At 33.1% G+C, this 26975-nt stretch overlaps 1 protein-coding gene across 1 annotated transcript in view; it reads left to right on the top strand.

Moving 5' to 3' along the window:
• Nucleotides 1–26975, top strand: part of SUCLG2 (Succinate--CoA ligase [GDP-forming] subunit beta, mitochondrial) — a gene marked incomplete at both ends in the record, with an annotated part of 61552 nt that overhangs the window by 16991 nt on the left and 17586 nt on the right. The window contains 19 exons of the mRNA XM_051219215.1: nt 5153–5235; nt 5282–5306; nt 5339–5424; nt 6749–6837; nt 6903–7086; nt 8494–8546; nt 8590–8635; nt 9607–9726; nt 10102–10180; nt 12679–12902; nt 15006–15164; nt 15218–15597; nt 15861–15976; nt 17568–17788; nt 19301–19619; nt 20105–20194; nt 21396–21932; nt 24208–24292; nt 26137–26515. Of these exons, the coding sequence (XP_051068184.1) occupies nt 5153–5235; nt 5282–5306; nt 5339–5424; nt 6749–6837; nt 6903–7086; nt 8494–8546; nt 8590–8635; nt 9607–9726; nt 10102–10180; nt 12679–12902; nt 15006–15164; nt 15218–15597; nt 15861–15976; nt 17568–17788; nt 19301–19619; nt 20105–20194; nt 21396–21932; nt 24208–24292; nt 26137–26515 (3275 nt within the window). The remainder of the gene's footprint in view (nt 1–5152; nt 5236–5281; nt 5307–5338; nt 5425–6748; nt 6838–6902; nt 7087–8493; nt 8547–8589; nt 8636–9606; nt 9727–10101; nt 10181–12678; nt 12903–15005; nt 15165–15217; nt 15598–15860; nt 15977–17567; nt 17789–19300; nt 19620–20104; nt 20195–21395; nt 21933–24207; nt 24293–26136; nt 26516–26975) is intronic.

Here is a 26975-nt window from a genome sequence, read left to right as displayed (position 1 = left end):
CATTTAAACTAAGGCTTTCCATGTCATCTGCCATTGAATCAAAACTAGATTCACTATCATGCCCCTATTCGAGTCTGAACCATGACACATAAGAGCACCAAATTGCACATGCCTTGTTAGAGGGGATCCATTCTTTTGTTCGTCTCCCTTAACACCGAAAAGCCTAGATCTAAACTTCCCTTGACGAGTATCTGGCATCACGACAGAGGGAACAGAATATCTTCAGGAAAGAAACGTCTAGTCCACGAAACATGAGCAAAGTTCGACCAACCGATTGATATTTGTTTAGAACTATTCAGCCAATAATTGAACAGGGGCGCGTACATTCCGCCAAGACTGTTACCCTTCAATCTATCACTAGTTTTGATCTAACGGTGATTATTTGTAACAATGCAGACTCAAGCAAGTGATATTCACCAGCTATCAAGTCAAAAATAGACAGTAATCAGAGTTTTATGCAAAAGTGAGCTTTAGATACACCTACATTCGCTTCACTTCCTTAACTATGGTGTTAGCAGTTGTTCATTAAATGTAGATTGAAACAATTAAGCGTTAAACTATTTATGAATATTACATAAGTTCCTAATGTACAGCCATAAACAATTCTATCCATTATACGTGTCATCGTCTTCAACTGGATTGACATATTTTTATGTAACGTACATTTGAAAAATTATATTAGCAACAGTACAACAGGAAATGTCTACCTCATCTACCAAATTAATTGGTCACATGTTTTCCATACGTAAAGCGATGAGTGCTTGTTTTGGGCATGGTAACTAAATAATGTGTTAGTTAATTCGAATCTATGATGTGTCTGTTATAGGATTTACGAATGAATTTCTATAAACAGAATCCGTAATGAGACAATAATTTATGGACGAACCAATCATATTTACGATGGCAGGTCTCAGATTTTGGAGCGAAATTCATTCATCCCTTTGGTTAACTAGAGTCTTGTTATTATAACTGATGTCAGTTCGTGATGAAAACCCTAAACCTAATTCCTAACCCTAACCACCAACTGTAAGTCATAACCCTTATTCTTCAAACAACTTTATAACCCTCATTCAAAGGTCGTCCATAAATTACAGTCCCACTGAATCCGTAATATCTTACACAGTTATATACAAAGTTTTAATGCATACTGACGAGTAATATTTGAACAGTACTTATTGTATGTAAATAGCGAATTGTTAATGGTATTGTGGATCATGTAATTGAATTTTTCTCAGATTTCCTATTACTAACTGAAGCTTTTGAGTCCGTTTATCTGCCGCCTGTAGCTTCTTTGTTGTCACCAAATGACTATGAGAAATTCATAGAGGGGTGGAAAGTATCGAGCACGGTCTACAAGTAAGACACTGATACTGTCAACGAAGTTTAGTCGTGTTTCACGATAAATTCGTTGTTTTTCAGAATTGCAGCAAGCTGAGAAGGTTCTCATGCGTTTCCTTATATGCAACTTATGGCTTCTGTCAACTACTTGAAAGGCTCAGAACTTTCTAATTATCAAGTCTATGTCGGTGAACAACCTAGCGAATTTCTGAATATGAAAGATAATGTGGATAAACAATTTAGAAGTTGACTACAACTGTGTTTTATATTGACAAATGAATCGTTTAAAGATAAATATAAGAAATATGCCCAATCTTCCGCACTACAAATCCTGTAAGTGTGTATAATTATAGTGCAGTTCGGTACTAATACTATTTTGATTGCAGACCTAATCCCAAAACGGTAAATTTGTCATGTAACTGCCTAATCTGGGAGATCTTACGTGGAAGTCACGTCACTGTCTACGCTGACCCACCGTATCGTGACAATGAACGGGGATACCTAGTACATCTAAAGAACACATTTGTGCTTGTGATAGAATGATATATCGAATGTGAGTACTATTAAGTTACACGTAGTCAGCACGTCTGCAAAGCCGAGCCATGCCATCCGATTGAAAGAATGTCCCTGTGTCCACCACTGCCGAACTTCTCCAATTTTTGAACGTTGAATATACATCTTTTCAGTTATTATATGCTTGGCTTTGAAGACCACATGGTTACGAAATAATGCCACTACAAGTATCCATCCGAAAACACTGTCATAGTGAAGACATTTATACATACAACGCAACATTCTAGCGAAACGCCTAAATTGATGCAGTAGGACACGTTTTCGTAGAGAAAGGTGTACCTATAAAGACACCATTTACCCGTCAAGATTACCGGTGTATTTTCCCATGGGACTACAAACAAGACTAAAATAAAGATTGGGAGAACTTTGTTGACGCATCATTACTACTAGTACAGGAAGAGTAGCATTTGACGCAAAAAATCAGCTTAAATGTTGGATGTATAATTAAGTTAAAGATACCACTACAAAAACTTCTTGTAGCAAACAGTTCCTGTCACGTCTTCACACTGTTGCATTCGGATCAATATTTCCTATCGTAAAGAATACTACACAAACGCAAGCGTTAGGTAAGCTAGAGTCTTATCTACTTATTGATTGTTTTTAAATAAAAAGTAACTGCGTTTAATCTATACAGAACTCTTACTTCGTCTGAATAATGCAATACTTATCACCATGGAAGATGTGAGTTTTGTCGATATTCAATCGACTACAAAGTCTAAGAATATGATGAACTATACAGTTTGGACTTCGTAATTGTTCGAGCCTACTTGTGAAAGTTCGTCCTCCTAAGCATGTCAGTAGCATATGATGACAAAAACATTGGCGTATCCTAATTAATCCAGGCAAGCAGAACTGGATGCCCTCCACCAAAAATTGTCGCCAAAAATAAAACAAACCGTACAAAGTTTCCCTCAAAATACGGAAATCGAGTAGTTGCAAATTGATAATCAATCGAAAGTGTAAACTACAAGACTGTGAGGGCTATATAAATGTTCGTCGCAATGATTTTGTGGCTTTGCCACAGCAAAAGACCACTTAAATATGAAAACATCTGATGTTCGTGCAACCCAATGGACAACGCACCATCCCACATCAAGTTAAATTTGGAATGACCGCCTATTGTCTGGCTATTCAAAGTCGTTGAAATGAAGCGGCGAATGGCTTTGAAAGGATCTAGCATTTTTACCATGCCTGTAGCTATCAGAGAAAGATGGTACTTAAACCGACTACATCCTCACTTCTTATCGTCAGTTGCCAAGTTAATTTTCTTTTCAGCGTGGAATAACACAGCCGTAAGATAAATTAATACGGAGACCTGTTACGTCTGAAGAGTGCCAGATTAATGTATAAACACTTAATATCGAACGTTCCTCAAAACAGTTGTATTAATATTTCAAAAACGCACGATAGAACATAGTAGGATGTCAGTGATTGGTTTTTTTTATTTTATGTGACTCTAAAATAGTGGTATTCAGGCTTCCCTATTCATTTCTTACAAACTAAGACACTAGTGGTCTATTATTAATCAGAAAGTGAAAATTCATTAGTTAATTACGAAGATTCACGAGACGGAACATGTCAAGCTTTGACTGGTAAGATTGATGTTGTTTTAGACGAACAGATGAGAATGTACATTATATTTGCTTATTCAGGAGAATTTGAATGTAAACCAATATGTATTATCTGATAGTACAACTTAACTGAATGAAATATTTCAAAATCTTTTTAGTTGACAATAATAAACATTGAAGGTGCAAAAATTTCCATACAGAAGTTTCACGTTACGTATAAATTATGTACTCAGGGTTTGACAGAGCTTTTACCCCTACCAACTTTATATTCGAAAGATCCCAAACCGAGTGAAATCAGAAGTCAGATGTGAATGTACCGATATGTGTCCAATAAAATAATGAGATGAGCATCAATGTCGAAGACTTATTAGGGCCTGTTTACAGCTACAATAATTTAACAATCCAAACGTTAATACACAATATCCTATTAAAATAATTAACTTTCTCAAGTGCTGACGGTGGCTGCTGTAGGAGCAGAGCTAGATAAAGACAGGCATATAAGGTCTTCAGCAGTATAATTGTGGAGCGAACCTTGACAACGCAACTTGCTGAACTGTTGATGCAAACAAGATCAACCAACAGGAGGAAAGTAAAAGGTTTCAGACATATTGGCGCTCAAAAGAACATACTTAATAAGCCTTTGTTGCTTAAGGTACGTTTCCCAGGGTGTCTAGTCTTCTGTTTAGTGATTCATATGATGGTGTAAATTTTCAAGTAGCTGAATGAGACCAGACTCAGAGGGAAGATCATCATACTACTATGTCATGCGGGATGTACGAGGGATTTGGCATGATTATAAAATAATGCTTGTTGTGTTTATTGGTGATTAATTTTGTTTTGCCAATTCCACGGAAACTTTATTTGCTGTGTGATAATCAATATTCCTCACGAATGTCATAGGTGTTGGTAATGAATCTCATGATCTATTCACGAAACCTAAATAACACCACTGTTTTGGATAGTGACGTCTTGCAAGGCATTGTGTGATTCTGGATAAAGTAATATATTGGCTTTCCTATCAAGTTGACGTTCACCAAAGTAATGTAACTGTCCGAATTGGGTGCCAGCAAACTATAATGTCCTCAGCTGACTTCACGTTCGTAGCTGAAATGATGAAGCGTTTCTATCGCAATGTGACCACACGTAAAATAATTAAGTACAGTGTTTATATGGCCTCATAATACGAGGCTGAATCAGCATATTATAGAGGTAGTGATTAAGTAATTTACAGTTATTCGTTCCTTTAATATGCAATCACTTCAATAAGTGAATGATATTGTAGACTAGTCTCCTGACTATTTTCGCGTCTCAAGACAACTAAACGAATAACGTTGTGTGTGCGCTGCAGAACGTGACACAAAATGATCATGATTGTTTAACTACTTAACGTTATTTCACTTTGTGCGCAGTAAGCCGCAGAACACTGTATGGAGCGGTTTTCAAAGTTGGTGCTCCTCAATAGTCAGCCCTCCAGCTTGTTTCAAGGCAATAACTTACTTCATCTACTCCACGATGTTCAAACTTTGGAAAATTTAGAATACTTTCAAGCAAGAGATGTAATTTTATGTGTGGGAAACGCTATTAGCAGCTGTCCGGATAATGCGCTCCAGCAAAAAGATTTATTACTTTCCATTTCCGGTATGTTGGTACAGACTTGTTCATTATCTCAGAACTTCTCTTCAAACGGTCTTTTAATTTTAAAGAAAGCATGTCAGAAACTCTTTTAAAGAAGGTTTTGGATGGAATTTTTGTGGTATTTGTCCTATACTGAAAAATAATTATTCATCGTAATTTTCTAGCCACTCGCCAAACTGTCTAAATCAAGTGGGTTTTCGTATAACTTCTAATTTCAGTAGCTGCCTGTGACGTTGTACAAAAGTTTTTGGTTCGTATGTTGGAAATAGTTTTGAATAATAATTCTGATTTGGTTGGGCGTTTCGATGTAAGTTTTGTAACCGGTAATAAAATTGAGTAATGATATTTAGTGGACACATAATTTCTAGCGTGAATTTTTTACTAATAGTTTTAGCACTTTGAACGTTACACTTCAGTCATCGTCGTTCATTGGTAATTCTGATCATTGTGATCATGAATATGCCTGATTCAATGTTGCAATAATTTTTATATATTTTTATAATTTATACTTGATATCTTATTGAGAAACTTTTTTATTTCCGAATTCTCGTTACTGAGCGAGACTATTACACATAATTACTATTGTCTTTCATTACCATAACAATTTTGTAGCTCGATAACTACTGTCTTAAAAAGTATGAGAAAAGGTTATGTATATCCTGTTTAATTAAACTTACTCGGTCAATTACAGGTGCTTAACTTTTACTAATGTTGGTTGCAACCACTGTAGGTATTAACTTATCACCAATTTCATGTTTCCCAATCTAAAGTTTTTTATTATTAAATAATTAAGTTGAAAGTTATCCAAACATGTAGTGTTTTGTGTAGGAACAAATGTTATTTTATCGTCTGTGATCTACTCCTGGTTTGCTCGAATGGAATTAGACTCAGTTCTTACCAATATTTTGTTGACATGCAAAGTGAATAACGTTTCGTATGGTATTGTAGCGGTAAATAAATCCCCAAAATAAATAGCTCTGTAAGATTTCGACATTGGATGCTGACCACATTAGTTTTAGTGGACTCACCTAGCTGAAGGCGCTCGGTCATGCATCCTCACCAGATCACGTGTGGGAACGCCGTGCTCAACTGCTACTGCAATCGCTAGCCAGATTAGATCAGATAATTCCGATATATTAGCAATCGTCGAATACAACTTCTGATCTCCTCGATTCTGTTTTTTGATTTCTCTTGGTGGGTACGAGTTATATTAGAACGTGTTACTGGTAAAGCGCTGTCAAACACTGAATACCTGTGCCATCTTCAGTATCTAAATCAATAACATAAGGATGATGGTTAGAAGAAACTTTCATGACCGTAGTTTTGATAATTTTCTTTGTAGGATGTTTGTACTCACTTATTTGTAGATGGATTATTCATCCGTAAAATTTATTCATCTCAAGTATCGCTCAAAAATATTTTAATTTGCGTGACCTGGAAGCAATGTTAGCCTGTCTAAACATGTGACTTTTTGATAATAATAATAATAATAATAATAATAATAAATGGTGTGAGTACGAGTTCATGTATTAAGTTGAAATTCACCTATGATTGTGCCGTTGTATTGAATATTGAATTATCAAACCTTACATAAACATACCTCTTGCCTATTACTGTAAAATTGTCTTCAGGTCCTTACTTCATTGAATTCCATGCTTTCGGGTATTCCCAGTACTAAAAGGAACTGCCTTTGGAACGATCGTAGTCTAAGATCAGCTATGTAAGTTTCGTTTCTTTTGTTCAGTAAATCGAAATAACCTCTAAATCAACGCATCGTACTAATAGCTCCAATTTCGGAGCTGGTTTGCGCGATTTAGGTGATTTCGATCTCCAGGCCCATTCTTCTGCCCTGCTGCTCAGACTCGTTCCTCGAGAAATCCAGAGACAATTTGCATCAACTTATATCATTCGAGAGTTTCCGACGATTGCACAAGAGTTCTCAAATATCGGAGGCGTAAATTTTGAATTCGTAAGTGTGAATGCATGTAATTATTCAGTTACTATCGGTTCACAAGCTAGAGATTTTTAAAATATTTTCATCCCAATTCTTGGTGATTAGTTGTAGAGCTTGAAAAATTATAGATATCAGCTAAGTTACGTAGTCATTTGGAGTATTGAGACATTTCAAGGACTGGCTTTTATAGTTCCAAGTAACCTCCAGATGGTAAATTGGGAAGTGTTTTTTAATCCAAGTTTTTAAAATGTTGTTGTCAGAGTGCTATTAGGGCGCTATTATTCATCATACAACCGGTCTCTTGCCCTTAAATTTGTATCACGTTTGCCTCTTATGGAGTCATAAATGGTTGGGTGACAATCACACTAAATTTCTAGTTGTTCACATCGTTTTTATGCCCATATAATGAACCTGAACTTAGTTGCTTAGAACTTGGTACAAATTAAACCTTGAAAAATAAAACAAATCATGCCTGTCTATACATATATGGTTAAGAAACGTTCTTGGTTAGTATTCATGAAAGTGACCACTATCTTAGTGTTGTATGCAAAGTTTTCTTTAGTGATGACCAGCTTAAAATTTACTGATTTGAATCTTTGTTTTCTAAAGTCTCATCTTGTCGCAAAAAGTTCATTGAATTGTAGTAGGTAGCTTAAGTCTCTGGTGTAATTTAAATACATCACAACAGTTTCTCATTCAAAGCGTGAGGTTGCCATATTGACTGTATAAGTGTCTAGGAATAGTAAAAGTTTTGTATACCGACATATTCGTACTGCAAATTGTTACTTCCGTACTACTTAACAACTTTTCAGACGTACAAAACAATAATATTTGTCTTTCTAAACCGTTTTCTTAGCTTAAATGTAGAGGTTTTAATCATTTGGGGATAGAAAGCAATTCTGATCAACCAAAGATCCGTAATCCTAAGTCATGAATGTACGTTATATTTTTAAATAGTCTGAGAAGTTCAGTAGTTCGATTTTTCATCCGAATACCCTTTTCCATATTTCAAGACTTTAGGATTCCGGTTGTATAAGGGAATTTATTTCTTAAATTTTCGTTGTGGAGTAAGTGTCAATTCTGAATGGCCATTAGCGGTTGGGAACGCTCTGTTTTATTGGATAGCTTGATAAAGATCAAAAGATGGAAACATATATTTGTAGCCTCTAGTGCATATCAGTCGACTGTAGTTTATAAAGTAAAACACGAACTATCAAAGTCTATTTCGTCTATCAATAAACATGGAACATGCATGTGTTGTAGATGGTCGTGAATATTTGTACTCAATTATTCGAATTATTGATGACTGTTTGCACGTTAAATTAAGTGACGTTATAAAATTATTTATAAATGTTATTTGTGCCGTTTTACAAGCTTATGAATAGGTTTCTGTCCTAACTTACATACTTTTTATCTTTCAAGGAAGTTCGGTCGTTCCTAAACACAATCAATGGTGTAAAAAATGTTGATCCAAAGTTTGAATGTTTCTTATTTGATTATAATCTTCAATAATTCTAGAATCATCTCTTTGCCGTGTGAGGCTTTGAAGCTTTGTGATTTATATGTAAGTTCCTAACCAGTGACATTATATTAATGTTACCAGGATAAACTAATGGAATTCTGCTTGCTATTCTTAACATATACACTTAATAAGAAAAATTTCTATTTACAAGAGCACAAATCTTTTACATGGTTGTAGACAAGAATTGAATGAGATCAACAATCTCGTTATTGTACATCGGAACTGAGGAAATTTATTTCATTATACAAATTATATTGCCGATCCTAACCGTTCCAATTTACTTAAAAGTTATCGTGGTTAACTACATGTTATCTATGTCTGGAAACTTAATGTGGTGGTTTGATAGTGATCCCAGTGGCACTAAAGTATTCAATATATTCGTCTAGATATTGGGTTTTGTTATACTCTCATTCAAAAACTAAGTTTTCTATATCTAAACTATATTTCTTAATCTTGATTTTCCGCTTCAATTATTTTGTTGACTGTCCTTTGTTGTCCTTTTTGTTGTGGTGATATGGAACATGACAATCTGGCTCGATGCATATATTTCAGTTTCCGTGCAGTACAAGACTGCGTGTTTGTATTTGATTCTCCACTCGATAGTTTCCCCACAATATTAACTAATTGATCCTTCTTTTCAGAAAGGGATTGAAATAGGTTTGTAGATTTGGTCTCATACTTATTGATCTGACAGCGCTAACTGGCACAAGAAGGGCCTCTGAAAACTGTACTTAACCTAGCGACCTCCACGATATCCTAGTTTGTTTACTTGTGCGTTTTTTTACTGTTACTATGATAAATATATAGCGCAAATAAAAGCTATTAGTGATTTTGTTCGTATACCGATGTCTTTTTTCTCCCAAGGCATCTAAATACTCAATTATAGCTAGGAATTTTGACTGATTCAAGTGTATCTACAATTTCTTTATTGTTACGATTTGCAAATATTTATTCAGTTCTAAAGCTACATTAACTAATCTGCCGATCGTTTGTCGTACTCTGTTTATTTTAAGCTGAGGTATCCTGAAACCCCTAACGTCAAAGGGGATGTCTTTTGGTTAGACTTTAATTTGGGTACCAACCGAATCACATCATATTGTTTGGCACCTCTTAATCAAGCCTCACAAATCTCGGTATGTTTTGCCCATGGTTTTATTGCTTCCACGAAATGTCTACTTTTTTGATACTGCACTTGTTAATACTAGTCAGTTTTCTATGTATTGCTGGGAAATTTAATTTTCATGTAGTTGATTTATTACATATAGTTTTCAACCAATGATAATGGTGCTATGTATCATTTATATCAATATTGCAGTGAAATAACTATTCAAAACCCAATTCATTTCATCTTTTGTTTATCGGATAGTGTAATTTCCAGTAAAATCTCCATCAATAAGTATATTGTTCGCTCTGCTTTCATTTCGAATGAAGTGTTAGCAATTTATGTATACTAATGTTATATACAAAGATTTGCCTCATTGTTCTGTTTGGTGTATATTGTTTTACAGGACTGCACATCTCAAAGTTCGTATACATGGGAGATCTTAACAATCTATCCAGAACTACTTGATTGTTTGGATATTAAGCGTAGGTTAATGGATAATCACTTTTGCTGTTGTAATTTCTAAAAGTTACTTTTCCACTGATCTATTTGTGTTTTTCTAAACATGAGTGAGGAAATTAGTCGATTTGTGTAATTTGCTTTTTTCTTGACACTTATCGAGATTGCATCCTTTTTGAACTCGGTTTATTTGCATATCCTTTAGATTTTTCATTATTCCACAGTTAACTCCACATAATGTTTGGTAAACTTGGTTGTAAACAGCAAAAAGAAACTAATGAAAATGTGTCTGTCGGAAAATAGCATCTAACATTTCTGTATACGTTTTAAATCTTAATGGTACATATTTTACATATATTGTGAATCCCTTGCGAGTGCAGTGTCTACGACTTGATAAATTGTGTGTAAATAAGGGACCTTTTTTGTCTAAGTGTTCAAACAAAAAGACAACCTCTTGCTGGAAATCCGGAAGTTACGCCTTATGAACATTTCGGTGACTTTTAGATTAAACCCAATATAGAAATGTATCAACTCAAATGACCCGCATACATTATTCTACTTCAATGCAAAAATATGGAGTTCTTTAAATGACTCAGGTTTTACTCATGTGACTACTTATATTTTATAATCGCTCTGAATATCTATTTGCTGTCCCGGCCAACGCTTTGTCTAGATGCAAATTATTAACCTCACTACCTACCTGTATTGAAGTACAATACCTACTGATAGAAACTATTTTTTATTATAACAGTTTAATCAATTTTTTTACATTTGTAAGATTTCATAAATAGATTTTTAATAAGTAATTGACAACAGCATAGTAGTATACGGTGTTTCTGCCTATAACTTTATTTCTTCAATGAAGCAACCACACTAGAACTTTGTTTTTCTAACTAGAACCTGGTAATTCAATAGGATAGAACTTTCACAAATATAGGTCTTTGGTCATAACTAGGTGATTGTAAAATTCTGACTTACATTTCCTCGACGTGTCGATGGTGATGCATAACTAGACGTCATGGATAAATTAAACAGATAACCAAAGTCCCTGCAAAATCTCCTCAGATCTGAGAAGGGGAAAATACTACCACATAAACTAATCTCATGAAGCGTGAATTACTACCCAAAACACATTCCACTAATTACTTTGAAACCCAAGTTTTTCCTCACCAGAGCATACTTATGTTGTCATAATACTTCTACATGTTGTTAGCAGGTTTAACTGTCTGCATGTATCTTGGTTTCAATCATTCAATATATTTTACATCGTTAATTTGAAAATTCTAGTTTACATGGAATAGGAGTTATATCTATTAGTATGGTACAATACTTCTGACGTCTTGAACTTTCTGAATGGAACTGAGTTTATAACAGTGAAAATAAGCATCACTGTTGTTGGTTTCTTTTGCTATTTGAAATAAAATACAAGTAGACATCAAAAATAGTGTGCGCCACACAACTAATATTCGTATGCGAGCTGGTTTTTACCCGGGGGTACAGATCGAAGCATATGGTTTTCTTAGGGGACTGCTCCCTCAACTTTTGATATAAGGGTTTGATCTATAAGGCAGCGGTGAGATGACAGGAGGTCTTATCTCATTTTAGCCGGTGGCCATAATAAGTTCATACATTATTCAATCCCTTAGGATCCTGAAGCATCTGCATACCATTGGTTTAGGGTCAGGGTTTCCCAAATCCACTAGGTGGTATCCTCTGTACCCACTAACGTTCTGGATTTTCTCTTTTCGTACTCTCGTTTTCGTAAGCAATACTACTGCTGCATGAAAGCAGTAAATGAGGTATCCTTGTAACAGGCTTTCAAATCACAATCTTGTGAGAACATTCTAAGAGATCGAGCAGATTCTCCCAACTTACTGCCTTACCTTCAAAGGCGAAACACATGATCGATCAGATTGTCAAACATAAACGTATCAAATTTTTGGCTTTATGCTTTTATTCTTGAGACTGAGACCGTGTTTTTAATCTGCTCGATAGAGCATTTTTATTTTAACGAAGTTGGTTTGTGGATTAAGCCTTGATGTCGGTTGGCTAGAAAGTGAATCTGCCAGCTGTAGCAGTCTAAAGTCACTTAAATCTAGATATTTAAAAGTTTTGACCTTTATTCATATACAAAGCCAATAATATTTTTCTAAACGACTTCCACCCGGATGAGGAACTGATCATATTATGGTGTTCGTTGTGCTACCGTGATTGATCAGGTACATTCATTCTTATTGATGGTGGAACAAAACAGACAAGGTTCCTGCACTAAATGTGCACAGATTTACGGTGATGCTTAATTGCATATTTAATTACATTTGATTGGACAAATAGGTCTGTCGTTAGGTGGCTTTATATACATAATCTTCTAGGTCGATATGTTTACTAAATATTTTCTCTTCTATAAATGTTCTTTGGCTGAGTTTTGTTCCTACTTTTGCGATCAAGTAACATTTGTCGATGCTCTACATAAAGTGTATATGTTTCATCTTCTTCATTCAAACTACTTATAATCGATTCCTAGTTGAAACAGGCGTTATTGTTGTACGTTTCACCATGACTGAGCCGATCAAAGATGTATGTGAGTGGGCGAAATCAGTTTCTGGATATGTCATTGAAGCAAGAATCATAGTGAGTGCTCTGAGTAAGAATTTCTTCCAGCTAAAGTTTACATCATCAACTGTTGTTGACGACAGTGAGGAAGCCAATTTAGTTTCTATTTTGAAGCGTTTACAATCTTTACATCAGGTACGTTAACATTTTTGTGTTAGTATTACCTGATTTGATGACGCTTCAGTATCATTATTCATTCTGGAAATTATATACAAGGCATACGGTGTTAAAGGCGATTTGATAGTTTTTCGATGTTCTAGAGTTTTATGTTTTCTCAAGACACTATGTCTAATATTCGTGGTTATTTGTTATAGCCGGGTATGTGCATTGATAAGAAAAGATTTATATTGAGATTCTTCCCCAAATATCTCTGTTCATATTTAGTTTTGAAGACCGGAGCTCTGTGTTTATTGTTTAGCGTAATATGGCTATAAGACTACATAAGATGATGTATTTACTCAACTTATGGGAACATTGTTAGCTTTTAAAGGGTCACATATGTAATGTTGTATATGCTGTTTTGTACTAAATGCGCTGTATCGTGTACGGGAGGTCGCAAAATAAGACCAACTAGAGTAGACATTGGTTTCATTTCTGGAAGTTTGGTCATTGTTGATTCTCAGATCCGATATGTCTGGCAAACAAATGCTTAACATTTATTGTGAAACTAAGTAAAATAATGTGTTTGTAACGAAGGCATGTCGAATTCCGTTTCCATTTAATTAGTTATTATTAGTAGTATTTCATAGTTTTGTTCAATATGGTTATTTGTCAGATACTTTTTATTCTATTGTTAAACTTCTATGATGAAACGAATATGAATATTCGCAAATTTTAAATAAAAAATCATAGTCCATATTTACCATACTAGTTCAATGATAAAAACGTAACATGCTCCTGATATTTTAATTGTATATAACGTTGGTTGACAATACATCAGAGTTGCACGACTTTTCATGTTAAGTAAATTAGTCAAAGAGAGCTCAATTACCCTTCAGTCCAAAGTTAAAATAAGTTCAATTTCTAATAATGACATTTAAAGTGAATAATTGATCGCCAATTTTAATGAAAGATGTCTGAATAAAGTCAAGCAAGGAGGTATTTTTTGCCTTTGAGATTTGCCTTTATGCTTCATGCTAGTATATGAATGATAAAATCAATACGAATCAAAAGTTAATGAATTAGTTAAAAATATTTATAACTTTACAGTTTTACATGAAAATGATAGTGAATAATTGACTGAAGAGTTCAAAGGTTGTCAAAAGATTGCGTAATAATCAATAAAAGAGAGTTTTATTGTTTTATAATCAAAGAAATTATTTAAATACAATTTAATTACGAATGTTGGAATATATTTCCCGAATTCTTGATTTGTTTCCCTTATGTATTATTGCTGTTTGATTAGTATTGATTTTACTACCAGTTGTGAAACATTTATGTAATATTATAGTGTTATAATAAAGAGCTAATTGAGAAGAAATTTCGACATTTTTATTTTTTTTTAATGTCAAAATAGGAGTATAAAATATATATGTAAATTACATTATTCTTTTTAGTGTTTTAATCAAAAGATTCAGTAATAAAGACATACTTCTCGCATTACATCATTCTGTTTTGTGGTCATTCTCATGTTCATTAGTAAAAGGGCCTTACCAAATTTTTATTGACATATATCTTAACTGAACATTGTGTTTAAGATATTGTTTGTTAGTACATCACATAGATCATGCAAAATCATGATCAAGTTGTTAGTCACCTTTCAACGTTCTTCAGTCAATCAAATTTAAAGTAAGATCTATTACAAATAGTAAAGTTGTCTAAAAACTAACAGTATCAAGTACTTGAATACTGCAACATTTTTTGAGTCGAATTTATGGTCACTAAGACAACCTTCTTTTGACCAGATAAAATTGTGCTTCAAAATTGTTTGTTATGTGTTTTAAATGTTTGCTAATTTCTCGTTATCTGTTTAAACATAATTTTTTGGTGCAGTGCCAAAACATACTCCTCTTTTTGTTGCGAACTAGGAGAAAGCTGCACCTTCACTAATTATGGGTTTAATCAGCGAAAATCATTAAAAAAAACTTTTTGTGGGGATTCTTGTGAATTTATGTGGAATTCAGGCTATAAAATTAGTTTTCTTATCCTTCAAACATTGGACTTTCAAATATTGATTTTCTTTGCGTTTATATTGTAGTTCCTATAATATATTTGTAATTATACATTGTGCATTTACAGTATTTTGATTTTGAAACTTTCGAGACAACCACTCATTTGAAATCTCAACCACTTGTTAGCAATAACTATTTTGGTTCAATTGCTACCTCACCAGTAAATGTTGATTCCACTAAACGAGAAAGTTTTACTCAAAGTAAACCGTTGCCGAAGCTGATGGAGGTAATTTTCAAAAATATTTCTGTAATGTTGTAAATGCTTATCTTGTGCTGTAGATGTGTACACCTAAGCTGCTGAACAAATCAAGTACATCATACCAGTCATCTATTGCGTGTTCTCCTATTGTATACAATAGTAAATTTTACTCCGTGGTTACGAATGATGAAGATTCACAGGTCCATTTAAATAATAAAAAAGACGAAGCACTACCAGGAGATGGTGTTTCTTGTGATCCTACAGAAGTAATTGTCTCACCGGTCACTTCGGTGCACAAATCTGACAGTTCAACTGAAAAGTTTGAGACAACTGTACCTTATTCCCGAAATCTTTCGGATGAGGAAGTTCACGAAAAATCACTTCATGCTAACTTTACTGTTAATAATAAGGCATTAGATGTTGATCTGGATAAATCTACACCAGAAATACCTCGTAAAGTGTAAGTTCTTACCTAATTTATTTCACTAAGTTAGTACAGTCTTTTTTAAGTTAAGATGATCGTCCCTTTTCATTCTATAAGCTCGAATACTTAATATTAATTGTTTATTTCATTTATTCCACCTTAGTTACTGGAATTGATTACGCTTGATATTTATTGAGTTTTAATCCTTGTGGATTACTATCAAGTTTTACACAAGGCCATTTATCAATTCAATTTTCATTCATAACATTGAAACTAGTTTTCTCTAATTTAAATTTCAGACTTATGGATACTTCACCAGTAATTTGTTTAAACATGTTAGAACCTCAAATCAAAGTCGATCTTAATGAGTTTGATGTAAAAACACCTGAGAATATCAGATTAAATTATGTTGAAGGTAAATGATAACTTTTTTGTATGGAATGAACCATTTTCTAGTTGCTGTGTAAGTCATACTATCTACCATACCCAATACTTTTAATAAACCAGAAAAAAAGCTCATTTGAAATAACTCATTTGTTAGTTTTTGAATTTTCCCGTTGCTGATATTAAGGGTTAGAACTGACCAGCCTTTTTGGTATACGTATATCTTGAGCGGATCGCCTCGATATATCCATTAAGTTACAATCATTTTAAGCAAATTTTGTTAGTGGCTTGGAGTGGAATTGAAGACGCGCGTTTCGTCTTATACGCAACTCGTCAGCTGAATGTTCGTGCATTCATGTCATTGTTTACACTGGGACTCCAATGCAGTAATTTTCACTTGTAGCGTCATAAGCGCACATATGCCATAAGAGATTGATCAATCACATTTTCTAAAATCAACAAAACGAATATTCAAGTTTTTAATAAACTAAAGTTTGTTGCCGTTGCGCAAACCAGTAACTATCCGAATTCAGTAAGCTAACACGTTGGGCATTCAAAAAGAAATGGACTGACTTCAAGTTTTAGTATAAACATTAACACTGGGGCTCAAGTTTAGTTGACGAGTTCCAAATAAAATGGAATGGATTTCCTGAATTTTAATTGTACTCACTGATAAACCTTAGTTAAAATAAGTTATTATCATGCTGTTGGAAACCAGGAATGATAAAGTTTGAACTGCTTGTAATAAATTATTTCTAATTTACAGGACACAGCAATTTAATGTCTACCACTTTAGTTTCTTCTTTTTTAAAAAGCACCAATATATTGTTGTTCATGATAATTCATATACCCTATAACTTCACCCAGGAATAGAAGTCAAAGTAAAATCTGCTTAATTTGCACGAGTTTATTTAAAGTTGATCTCAAGTATCATGTGTACCCATTCATTCCTAGTCGTAAGCTGTGTAAAGTAACTGAGAAGTTACTTTTTGCGAAGTTTACTTGGTGTAAGTTAGTAGACAAGTTGTATCCTTATTTTGTGAAAGCCGGGTATCAGTATTGACCAAATATAGTATCATTAAGACCTTAGTTTCGTCATAAAACTTTAGGTTTACATCACTGTTATGTTAATAGTTTCACTTCATGCTGATGAACCCTGGTTCCGGCATTCGATTATGTTTGACGTCTCTCTGTGTTCACTCGTGGTGTTGTAACGTTTGTTTGAGCATAATAAAGTCCTTAGCTTAATCTCTGTCTCTACTTTGAATTACTGACTTCACAAGCTTGGACGCGTCTTATGACCACTATTCCAATGGTTTACATTAATCAATTGTTCAATAACATTAATACTAATTGGTGAGTGGATAAACTTTCATTTTCCAACTCGATATCTTAGATATTATACTACCCTCGTTAGTTCCGTTGATTAATCTTGATTTTGTGAATAAATCACAGAAGACGACAAATTTTTACCTCTTGTTTTACTTTCGAAAATCCGTCACTGATCCAAATACATAACTTTATTACTTCTAGACTTGCTTTCGTCTTATGAAGAAAATATAAAATAACACTTATCATAGTATCAGTAATCTGATTTACGCTTTATTCTTCAATTTTTGTAGCTAATGTTAGCACAAATGTTTTCGAAGAATTTGTAGACAACTTGTCATCAGTGTCATCTTTTAAAGTTATTTACAAATTAACAGAACTTGACACGAGTGTGAAACAGCTTGCTAAGATTACTAATGAACCACAAGTTCTTACAGAAAACTTTGATTCCAATATTTTGAAAATTCCTAACTTAGCTAAATCACCTAAATCTAATTCTGATCCAATATTAGTAGTAAGTGTTATTTTATTCATATGACCACTTTGTGTATCCAGTGTTTTTCAATAACTCAAACTGGCATTACTTTGGTTTCTTTCACTTCATTTATTTTATTTGTAATCACCGTATACATATTTTAATTTCACGTTAATGAGTTGATCTTTGTTAATATGGGGTTGTGGAGATTAATGAATTTCATGAAAATCATAAACCGATCAAAGTCAGACAACGACTGAAAGCCTGGAAGCACTGGACGGTCGTTTCCTCCTAGTATATGACTCTTCGGCAGTGCGCATTCACTAACCCGCACGCGAAAATCTAACCCACGACCTTCAGTCTCCCTCCCAAAATCCTAACTTCTAGACCACTGAGCCAGCCTTCAACAGTGTTAATGAATAATTTCAATCAATCTGTGACATTAGTGATCATCTTCCATTTTCTTCGGTGGATAAATGTCTCACACCTGACATACGTTAAATCCTCTGGTCACTGTTTCTCAATGGAACTACGGAAACTTAATCTCTAAGCTAGTCACTAGTAATCAAATGATGACCATTTTCGTCCTGTATTTTCATGATGATTAAAATAGTTATCACTTATACAGCTACTGAATATCTTCAGCCCTTAAATATCATTTGCTATCATATTCAAGCAAATGAGCTGTTCAAATTTACTCCTGCTAAATGAACGGGATAGTATTATTATTCGGATTCCTCATAGGAATGTAATGAGTGCTACATTCATGTAGGAAACAATAACTCAGCATAGAAATGTGTTAGGTTGTCAAGTGTTATGCGTTTATTATCGCAATTGACATTTTATTTGGATTTATCATTTATGTGTTAGATCCACCATCTTAAGTTATTGAAGCGTGTATTTCAGTCTTTTTAGTCGAAATACATTGGGATGCTAACAATAAATAAGGAGACTAAAGTCAGAATCATAATATACATTGAATGTAATAGCAACCTCCGGATTTCAAAAACTACTGCTATTCTCCATCTGTGGCTTATTTTACAGTAGATATGTAAGAAAGCTTTCTAAAAACAGATTTGTACAGAACGTTTTTCAATGAATACAATGAAGTATTTCATTTAGGTGTAACGTAAGGTTGTATTTGGTAGAGACTAATGTTGTAGTACAGAATGACTTTTTATTTTTGGGACCAATGAAGAAGATATGTTTTCAGCTAGGTGATCGCGTTTTAATTATAATGCAAATCTTGAAAATTCAATACAAATATGTAATCGTTGTCTGATGGGTTTTTTGTGGTTTTAACGATAATCTTTTGTTCAAGTTGTACTCATCTTTTGACGTTATAGTTCACTTTGTTGTTTCGCTAAATTTTATAGTTGGTTTCTTTTTTATACTATTATCTCTACCAGTGTGTTTAGCTACAGATGAGCTGATGAATTTGATATTCTTTTCTTATTGATTATGATTTATTCAACATATTTCTTAAGCTGGATTCTTAACCAAAGTCAGCAAATTGTAAAAAATATTCTAATACATTTACTATTTGAACAGATTTCTGGAAAACAAAATGACTCAAACTTACGCACTCGCGAACCTGAAGTCCAAGAACCTGATACCTCTCTATCACTATCATCATTGGTGGGAGATGACTCTCCAATTCATAATGTTCTTCCTACTTCTTCCTGTTTAAAACTTGTTACTTCTAAACCCAAATGCAAAAGTTCACTGTTGACTGGTAGAAGCTTCTGCGCATCTGCAAACCAGTCTTTATCAATTTCGACGAAAAAGCTTTGTAATATATCAGCTTCTTATCTTCTGGATATTTCACCTGAAGGAGTTCGTTGTCCACTTACTCCTGAAGAATATACAGGTAATATTGATGACATTTTATTGTTTTAAAATCTTTGAAAAATAGTGATGTTCCGTTAATTATTCTTTTATTCATTGTACAGGATACTTTGACCCTATTACTCTGTGGTTTCAAACTGTAGCTAATACCTATGAGTGTAGTTATGAGAGTAAGACAGTTTACTTTTTTATGTAGCTCAGAATATATGTTCATCTCTTCTACCAACGTGTTCTAGTAATATGTAACGATTAATCAATTTTTATGTGATGTGATTCATGACTGGGTGAGATGTCATACTTGTTTAGATTGTTAGTTGTCATTGAAATGGATTATTTCTGATTAACAGAACTTGGAGTTAGTTTGTGATTTGCCTCCGACTATTTGCAGTAGGCTTTTATGATATCCAGAATACTTTATTAATAAAATGACTAGCTCTATCTCATAACAATTTTGTTAATTTTAAAGACTGATATTACCACATTGAATAATTTCGATTATCTTTATAGTTATATCATTACCCAAACTATCTACACAAGTTACATTGAAGGGAAAAACACGAAGAGGTTCTAAACAATTAACTACTAAGCGCAAGATCGGTAAGTCAGTTATGCTTAATTGTTTAAGTTTTTGTATATAATTTTACATAGTGATGAATTATGATCATGATTTGTGTTTTTTGTAGTTCAATTAACTTGCATGTTCTTTTTGGTATGTCATTTAACTGCAAATATTTGTACAAAAAGTTATTAGACAGTGAATAATATATATATATATATATATATATATATGACAAATACATTTTCTGCTTATATACTTCTCAGCTGTATGAGTTCTCCGTCTTCTAATTCTTCACATTATTATTATTATTCTTTCAGTTTTAATACTACCAGGATAAGTAGAAAATCATAATGAAATAATACTGAAATCTGCGGCCCAACCACTGCAGAAAACAGGTGGATAAGATACAGTTTTATAAGCTGCAATAGGTTAACTAATAAACACATATTTTCTCATAGGTATATGATCGCTTACCAAACATACTGTTGAGAGCTTACAGATATCCCTTGACAAAGTATTTAAAAACTCAGAAAGGATGCAAATGTTTTATCCAATCAACGTTGTATAAAAGCTTTTCAGAAACATCTAGAAAAGTAAAGGATGATATGTCACGTTTCATGTTTTAAACTTCAAACGCTGTTATCATATTGAATATGTCTCTAGACGTTTCTAGAACATCAAGATCATCCGAAACTTTACTAATAGATTAACCATAGAGTAAAGGTTTTACTTATATTTTTCACCATTCGTCTGTTGTTCGAGTTCAGGTCTATAAGTGGTCTAGAGATGTGAAAAGAGGCCAAAAAGTCAGTAATAAGCGTCCAAGCAGAAAATATATGACATACAATCATATGTGAAATGTTTGCTTAACTAAAATTTAGTTCATTTTCATTTTCAAATCATTAGTGATGGTTATATTACATTTACAATCCAAAAAATGTAATTTATGTAACGTTTAATGTATTTTTCTGAGATTTTTATGATATATCAATAAATATTGTAGTCTATAACTTCGAATCATTTAATTTTATTCAGTCTTTGTTTCTAATTGCTTATCACTAAATGTTTTGGTTTCTTTATTCCCAAATTATTAATTGTATATTCTCTTCCTGGAAGTGAAGTCTTTTCATGATAATTTATTCTAATGACAAGTTTGTCAGTTATTTGTAAATGTTACAAACTAAGCAAAATGCTGTGAATAAATTCATTTTCTTTAACTGTTTATGTTTATTTTTACAGATAATCAAATAAAAGACCAAATATTACATGAAGTTGATAAATCTTCATCATCGCCTAAAACTATATTCACATCATCCTTGGAATCAAATGATTCTTCAGATGTAGATTATCAACCACTTCGCGTTCGACTTGATTCTTTTAATTCAAGTGAAAGAAGAAGAAGTGCACGACTGTTAAATAAAAGTCAAAATAATTTAGAAACTGTTACTAAATTGGATATGAATTCATCACAATTAAAAAATGATATCTTATCTTCAAATCTTTTACAAACATCATTATCATCTATCTCTCATACATTGACAGAAACACCTATAAATATTCATAAAATAATAAAACCAGTGTCTACATTTAAAAAGAAAAAATTCTTTGCTACTACTCGTTCAGAAAGATTTGAAAAAGAAAAACAACGATTTCAAAAAGCATGTGAAATTTCTAATGTGAATAAAAAAACACTGAAATCAAAGAAAAATTATGTAAAAAATGAAAATCAGAAAAAATTGAAAGTAGCAGACAATAATGATCAAAGAAATCAACGATGTTAGTTTTTCTCAAACATACCTTTTTATGTGTCATTTATTTTTTTTATGCTGTTTATGACTAAGTGGATTGGATTTTGGATTTTGAAAACTTGACAGTTACATAGATGTTAATTTTTGTTAATCAATAAATGTAATAATCTTCAATAATATCCGTGACCGGTTGACTTCCATAAGTAATATATATATTAAATCATCATGAATTAACGTGAGCGGAAAATAAGTATTGATAATACTGATATTAAATGAGGCCTATTGATCTTGAGTACAGTCATATGGTGGAAGCATTGAAAAAGAGTCCAAAACTGAGATAAAGTAACTGTATGGTTTTCAAAAGTTCTTCATATGAAGTCAGTTCATGATGAAAATAAACTTTAAATTAGATGATCTCCATAAAGTTTCTATCGAATGAATTTAATGTTTAGATTTTGTTTATTTGGAAAGTTGTTAAAATTTAATCGCTGGAAAATTCCCATTATAATAAAACACAAATGTATGAACGAAGAATATTCTTCTCAATAATTTCTCATCAGGTTCTACAATTATAAATCCAAATTAATAATCCATAAAATTGGCCAGATTTAAGGCAGAGTACTTCATTTGGAAATTGTAATATGTGAATTAAGAACTGTTGTTTGTTAGCAAATCAGATCATTAATGTTGGGGCTGACTAATATGAAGTTGTTAACTTGAATCAGTTTATAAGTAAAATGAAATTGTGCGATAAATGATCCGAATAAATATGGTCAATATGGGGTGAGAGAGAAAATAATGTTGACCGTGTTGACCATATTTATTCTGATCATTTATCTCACAATCTCATTTCGCTTATAAACTGATTCAAGTTAACACTTTATATTAAACAGCCCCAACATTAACGATCTGAATTGATTTTATATAACAAACAACTATTCTCAATTCATATATTACAATTTCCAAATGATGTATTTTGCCTTAAATCTGGCCAATTTTATGGATTATTAATTTGGATTTATAATTGTAGAACCTGATGAGAAATTATTGAAAAGAATATTCTTCGTTCATACAATTGTGTTTAAATTTAATAAATAATTTCAAAATGTTACAATTAATTTTATTGTATTATAAAACTGGTACAAGCTAACATTTGCTTCTAGAATTTTCCTTTCATCTGGATGATTTCCATGTGTGAAAATGTCCTGTAATTTAAATATGGCTTACTAATCGAAAACCTTTATTTTAATGTTCGGCAATTTTGAGAATTAATATGTTTAGGTTGGAGTGTTATTCTATATTTTTTTGTATGGCACGTTAATCCCATAAGTCCGTCAATCAAATGCAACGTGGAACCTGGTTGTCTGTATATTGATTCAAGTTGACATATCTCATTGACACACCGGATTCGATTCCTTGTCACCCAGATTCATAATTTTAGATGTTACCATTAGGTTCCTTGGGCAGCGACTGTCCTCCTATAGGACTGATGTATATGTCCAGCTGATTAACCACTGAGTAATGACCATTGTCATGTTTATCTAATCACTATGTTACAACATTCTCGACAACGTTCTATCAGCACTAAAAGAATCAGACAAACATGATATTGAACACTACTCAGTGTTCATTCAGTTGTGAGGTGGATTACGTTTGATGTAGATAACAATGATTTAATAATGGTCTTGATGTGTTGAATAGGAAATAGTTGTTTATTGAGTAATAATAGACATCCAGGTATGCTAAATGTGTCAAACACTATATAATATTGTAAACTGTTTGACGCTATTGATTGAACTGCTGATTAATTGGAGATTTTTACTAAGACAAAACTATGCTTGACGTCTTGTACTTTGAATGAATAAGCTATTCTGTATATTTAATTTAGTTCTTAATTGTAAGTTAAATACTGTGTGTGCCACGTGATGTAGTGTGTACAGTTATGATCTTGAATATTGTCCTGTTATCTAGGATTTAATTTTAGAGGGTCAATCCTTATATTTACTATAATAATAGATCTTTTACTAATAGTTTACAAACATGTATTCATTTTGTGCCATTGTTTTTCTGTTCAAGATAGTGTTATCTATTCGCATATCGGTTAGGACGTATTTCTTTATTTGTCAGTGTTTTGAAACTCAACAATTTCTTTTAAACAGTTCCAACAATTCTTCTGTATTAATCTGATGTTTGTTTTTGGAGAAGATTAACAAGAGTATTTCAATTTTTTGCAGGTAGTTTTTTCTTTTTTCAGTACTCTTTTATTTTAAATCCAGTGATGGTTTTTCAACTTTTCATTTTAGCAAAGAAGTCTACATCTAATCATTTTCCAACTATGAAAGAGGCAGCTCAAACAGCGATTTTACCTCATTCAATGCCAGTTGATAGGTATGTAATAAATATTTTTGTACCAGAATTTTGAACATAGTGGTCATCAAATTTATGACAGTATTTGTAGTTCTCCATTAGTAATCTATGCAAATCGTGTTTTGTAACCTTTATACCAGTATGATTCATACATTACGCTGGGTAACAGTTCATTACTACTTATTAAGTTTGCTATATTCCACTTAAAAATTTTCTATTTATTATAAATCAAGAGATTCGTCTAAATTTATCTATAACAAGAAATCAACAGTTGTAGTAGCTTTTAATGATCTGTTCTTTTGTATTATGTCAGGTTTTTAATTCATTTAAATCATGCAATGAACGGATAAAGATTATCAGAATGATGTGATATATTTGTGCAATACATTACGAACAAGTAAATCATACATAATACTTATTAAGACATGTATCTCTGAAATATTGAAATAAGCTATCTAAACCCATATTTTTTTCGAAAACATTTTTCTCCTCGTTAGTTAACTCCAAAAAATGTTTTATAAATTAATTATCTCTTATATCTGATTAAGATTTCATTTCTAAAATTAAGCATATGTTCTAATCTCTCTTCTTCATATATCTAATTTAATATCATTGATAGTACAAAATCACTTACTATCTTTAATGATGTATCGAAAGCTGTCAATAGGTTAGTCTAACGATAATATTTACTGTATTTTAGAAATCATGCCTTGGATTTTTTTGATCGACCTTAATTTACTGAAGTTTGAGCATTAACATTAAATGTAAAATAATAAATTCATTCCTCCTCTTAATTTGTTTATTAGAAATCATTGCTTACGTAATCTATATGATAAATAGCACTAGGAAATAGTAAGGCTTTTATAAACTAGATAAACATTACAACATTATTAGTGAATATCACTTAACCAATACAATGTTTTGTCATTCGTGTCACTGCACGATAAAAAACGTGCGTGAGTCTATAAACCTATAACAATGAAATGTAGAGTATGATCTGAAGATAATTTAATTTGGTCTTGCACCCAATAAAATAAAGCTCACAAAGTTGTACTATCGTCGTTCATGTTAACTATTCGGTCAATAGAAACCGATGTTCAAGTTTATCAGACTAGTATTTTTGTAAGATGACTTTTTAACATCAGAGTCATATTACCTGGGTGATAATATGATTTTCCGTGGAATCTTAGGTACACCGCACTAATTATTCCCAATTAGTACGTAATATAAGTCTAATATTTCGTGCCAAATACTTCTTAAAATTTAACACAGCAAGCTTTAATAGAAGTTCTGTTTATCGAAAAGTAATCATCAACCACCCGACCGTTGTTGCTACCTTGACGTGGTGGTCGGGCTTGCCTATCGTGATGAAGCAACCGAGCTATACTGGCTGGAACAACCGTTCCTCTAGGTCCTACCATGTCAAACAGGTCGGTTGAAGAGCGGTAAGACTAAAAGCAACAAACCCAAGGTCCGAAGGCGAAGTCGTACTGCTGACTGTACAGAGGTGTGACAGCAGTAAGGTGTTTCTTCCAGACAACCACCCTGACAGCGATGCTGCATTCCCAAAGGGAGGGGTGGGGTTAGGAAAGGTCGACCCTAAAAATGCACACCTCGCCTTATCCCACGGATATCCGTCTCCGGCGGTAAGGTCTCAACAAGTACGGAGCTAACACAAAAATTACCCATAAAAAGGTCGTGTGTGACCGACCTCAAGCAGTTGTCCCTTGGGCACTGCGGTCACGCTCTCAAATCACTAAGACCACTTCTAATGTTTTGCTCATTTGGCGCATTAACGCTGAAAATATTTCACATTTGCAATTTCATTCCAAATAATTTTTTATTTTGGATAACTACGCTTGTAGTGATCAGGACTTCAATGTGGAGATTGTGGATCCTGATGATGAAAGAGTCGACTCAAACGATGATGATATTATATCTCGTTCATGGAAACCAGCTAAATTGTCTGGTAAACTTAGACGATTATGTACGAAAACATGTGATAAAAAGTCTTCGCTGGTTTTGCTCAGTCCACATTTTGAATTCGAGAAAAATGGTTCAAATAACTATTCACCTCAACTCAGCGATACTTCGAGTGCTGCAAGCTTGTTTGCAATGACTCCTCCAAAACATTTTCCAAACCATTTTGAAACGGGAAAACGAACTAAAGTTATTCCTCTTTCTATACTCACATCAATCAGTCAGGCCAATAAAGAGAACTTCAGATCAACTAGTGAAAAATATGTAAGCTAATTTATTATATTAATTGTGCATAATATAACCTTGTGACTTCATGACATTGTCCTCTTTCAAATATCTCGCAAATAGCTTTAATTACTGTTAGGCATATTTACTCCCATTTTTTTATGATTTGTGAATTCTGTTATTTTGGTCACGTTTTAGAAAACAGTTAACGTAGTTATAAATAAAAACTCCGCCTGTAGATCTTCGAGAGTTACTACCGGTCCCAAGCCCGGGTTAAGGTGGAGAGTTGGGCATGGAGTTAGCGAACCCATCCCCTAGAAAACTAACTCGCTAAAAAACGCTTACCAGAAAAAATAATTCAAACCATTTGAACTCTCCCCTGGGAGTTAGAAGGTCTTCATTTAGGAGAGCTATGATCCCTCATGGTGAAAGCCGAGTTCCTTCGTATGCCACGAAGCCGATGCCACTTCTAATAACCAAGTCAACAATTTTTATAGGT

This window comes from Schistosoma haematobium, chromosome 2, assembly GCF_000699445.3.
Source record: "Schistosoma haematobium chromosome 2, whole genome shotgun sequence".
Lineage (NCBI taxonomy): Eukaryota > Metazoa > Platyhelminthes > Trematoda > Strigeidida > Schistosomatidae > Schistosoma > Schistosoma haematobium.
The sequence above is the reverse complement of the archived record's forward strand: the minus strand, read 5'-3'. Positions and strand labels throughout refer to the sequence as shown.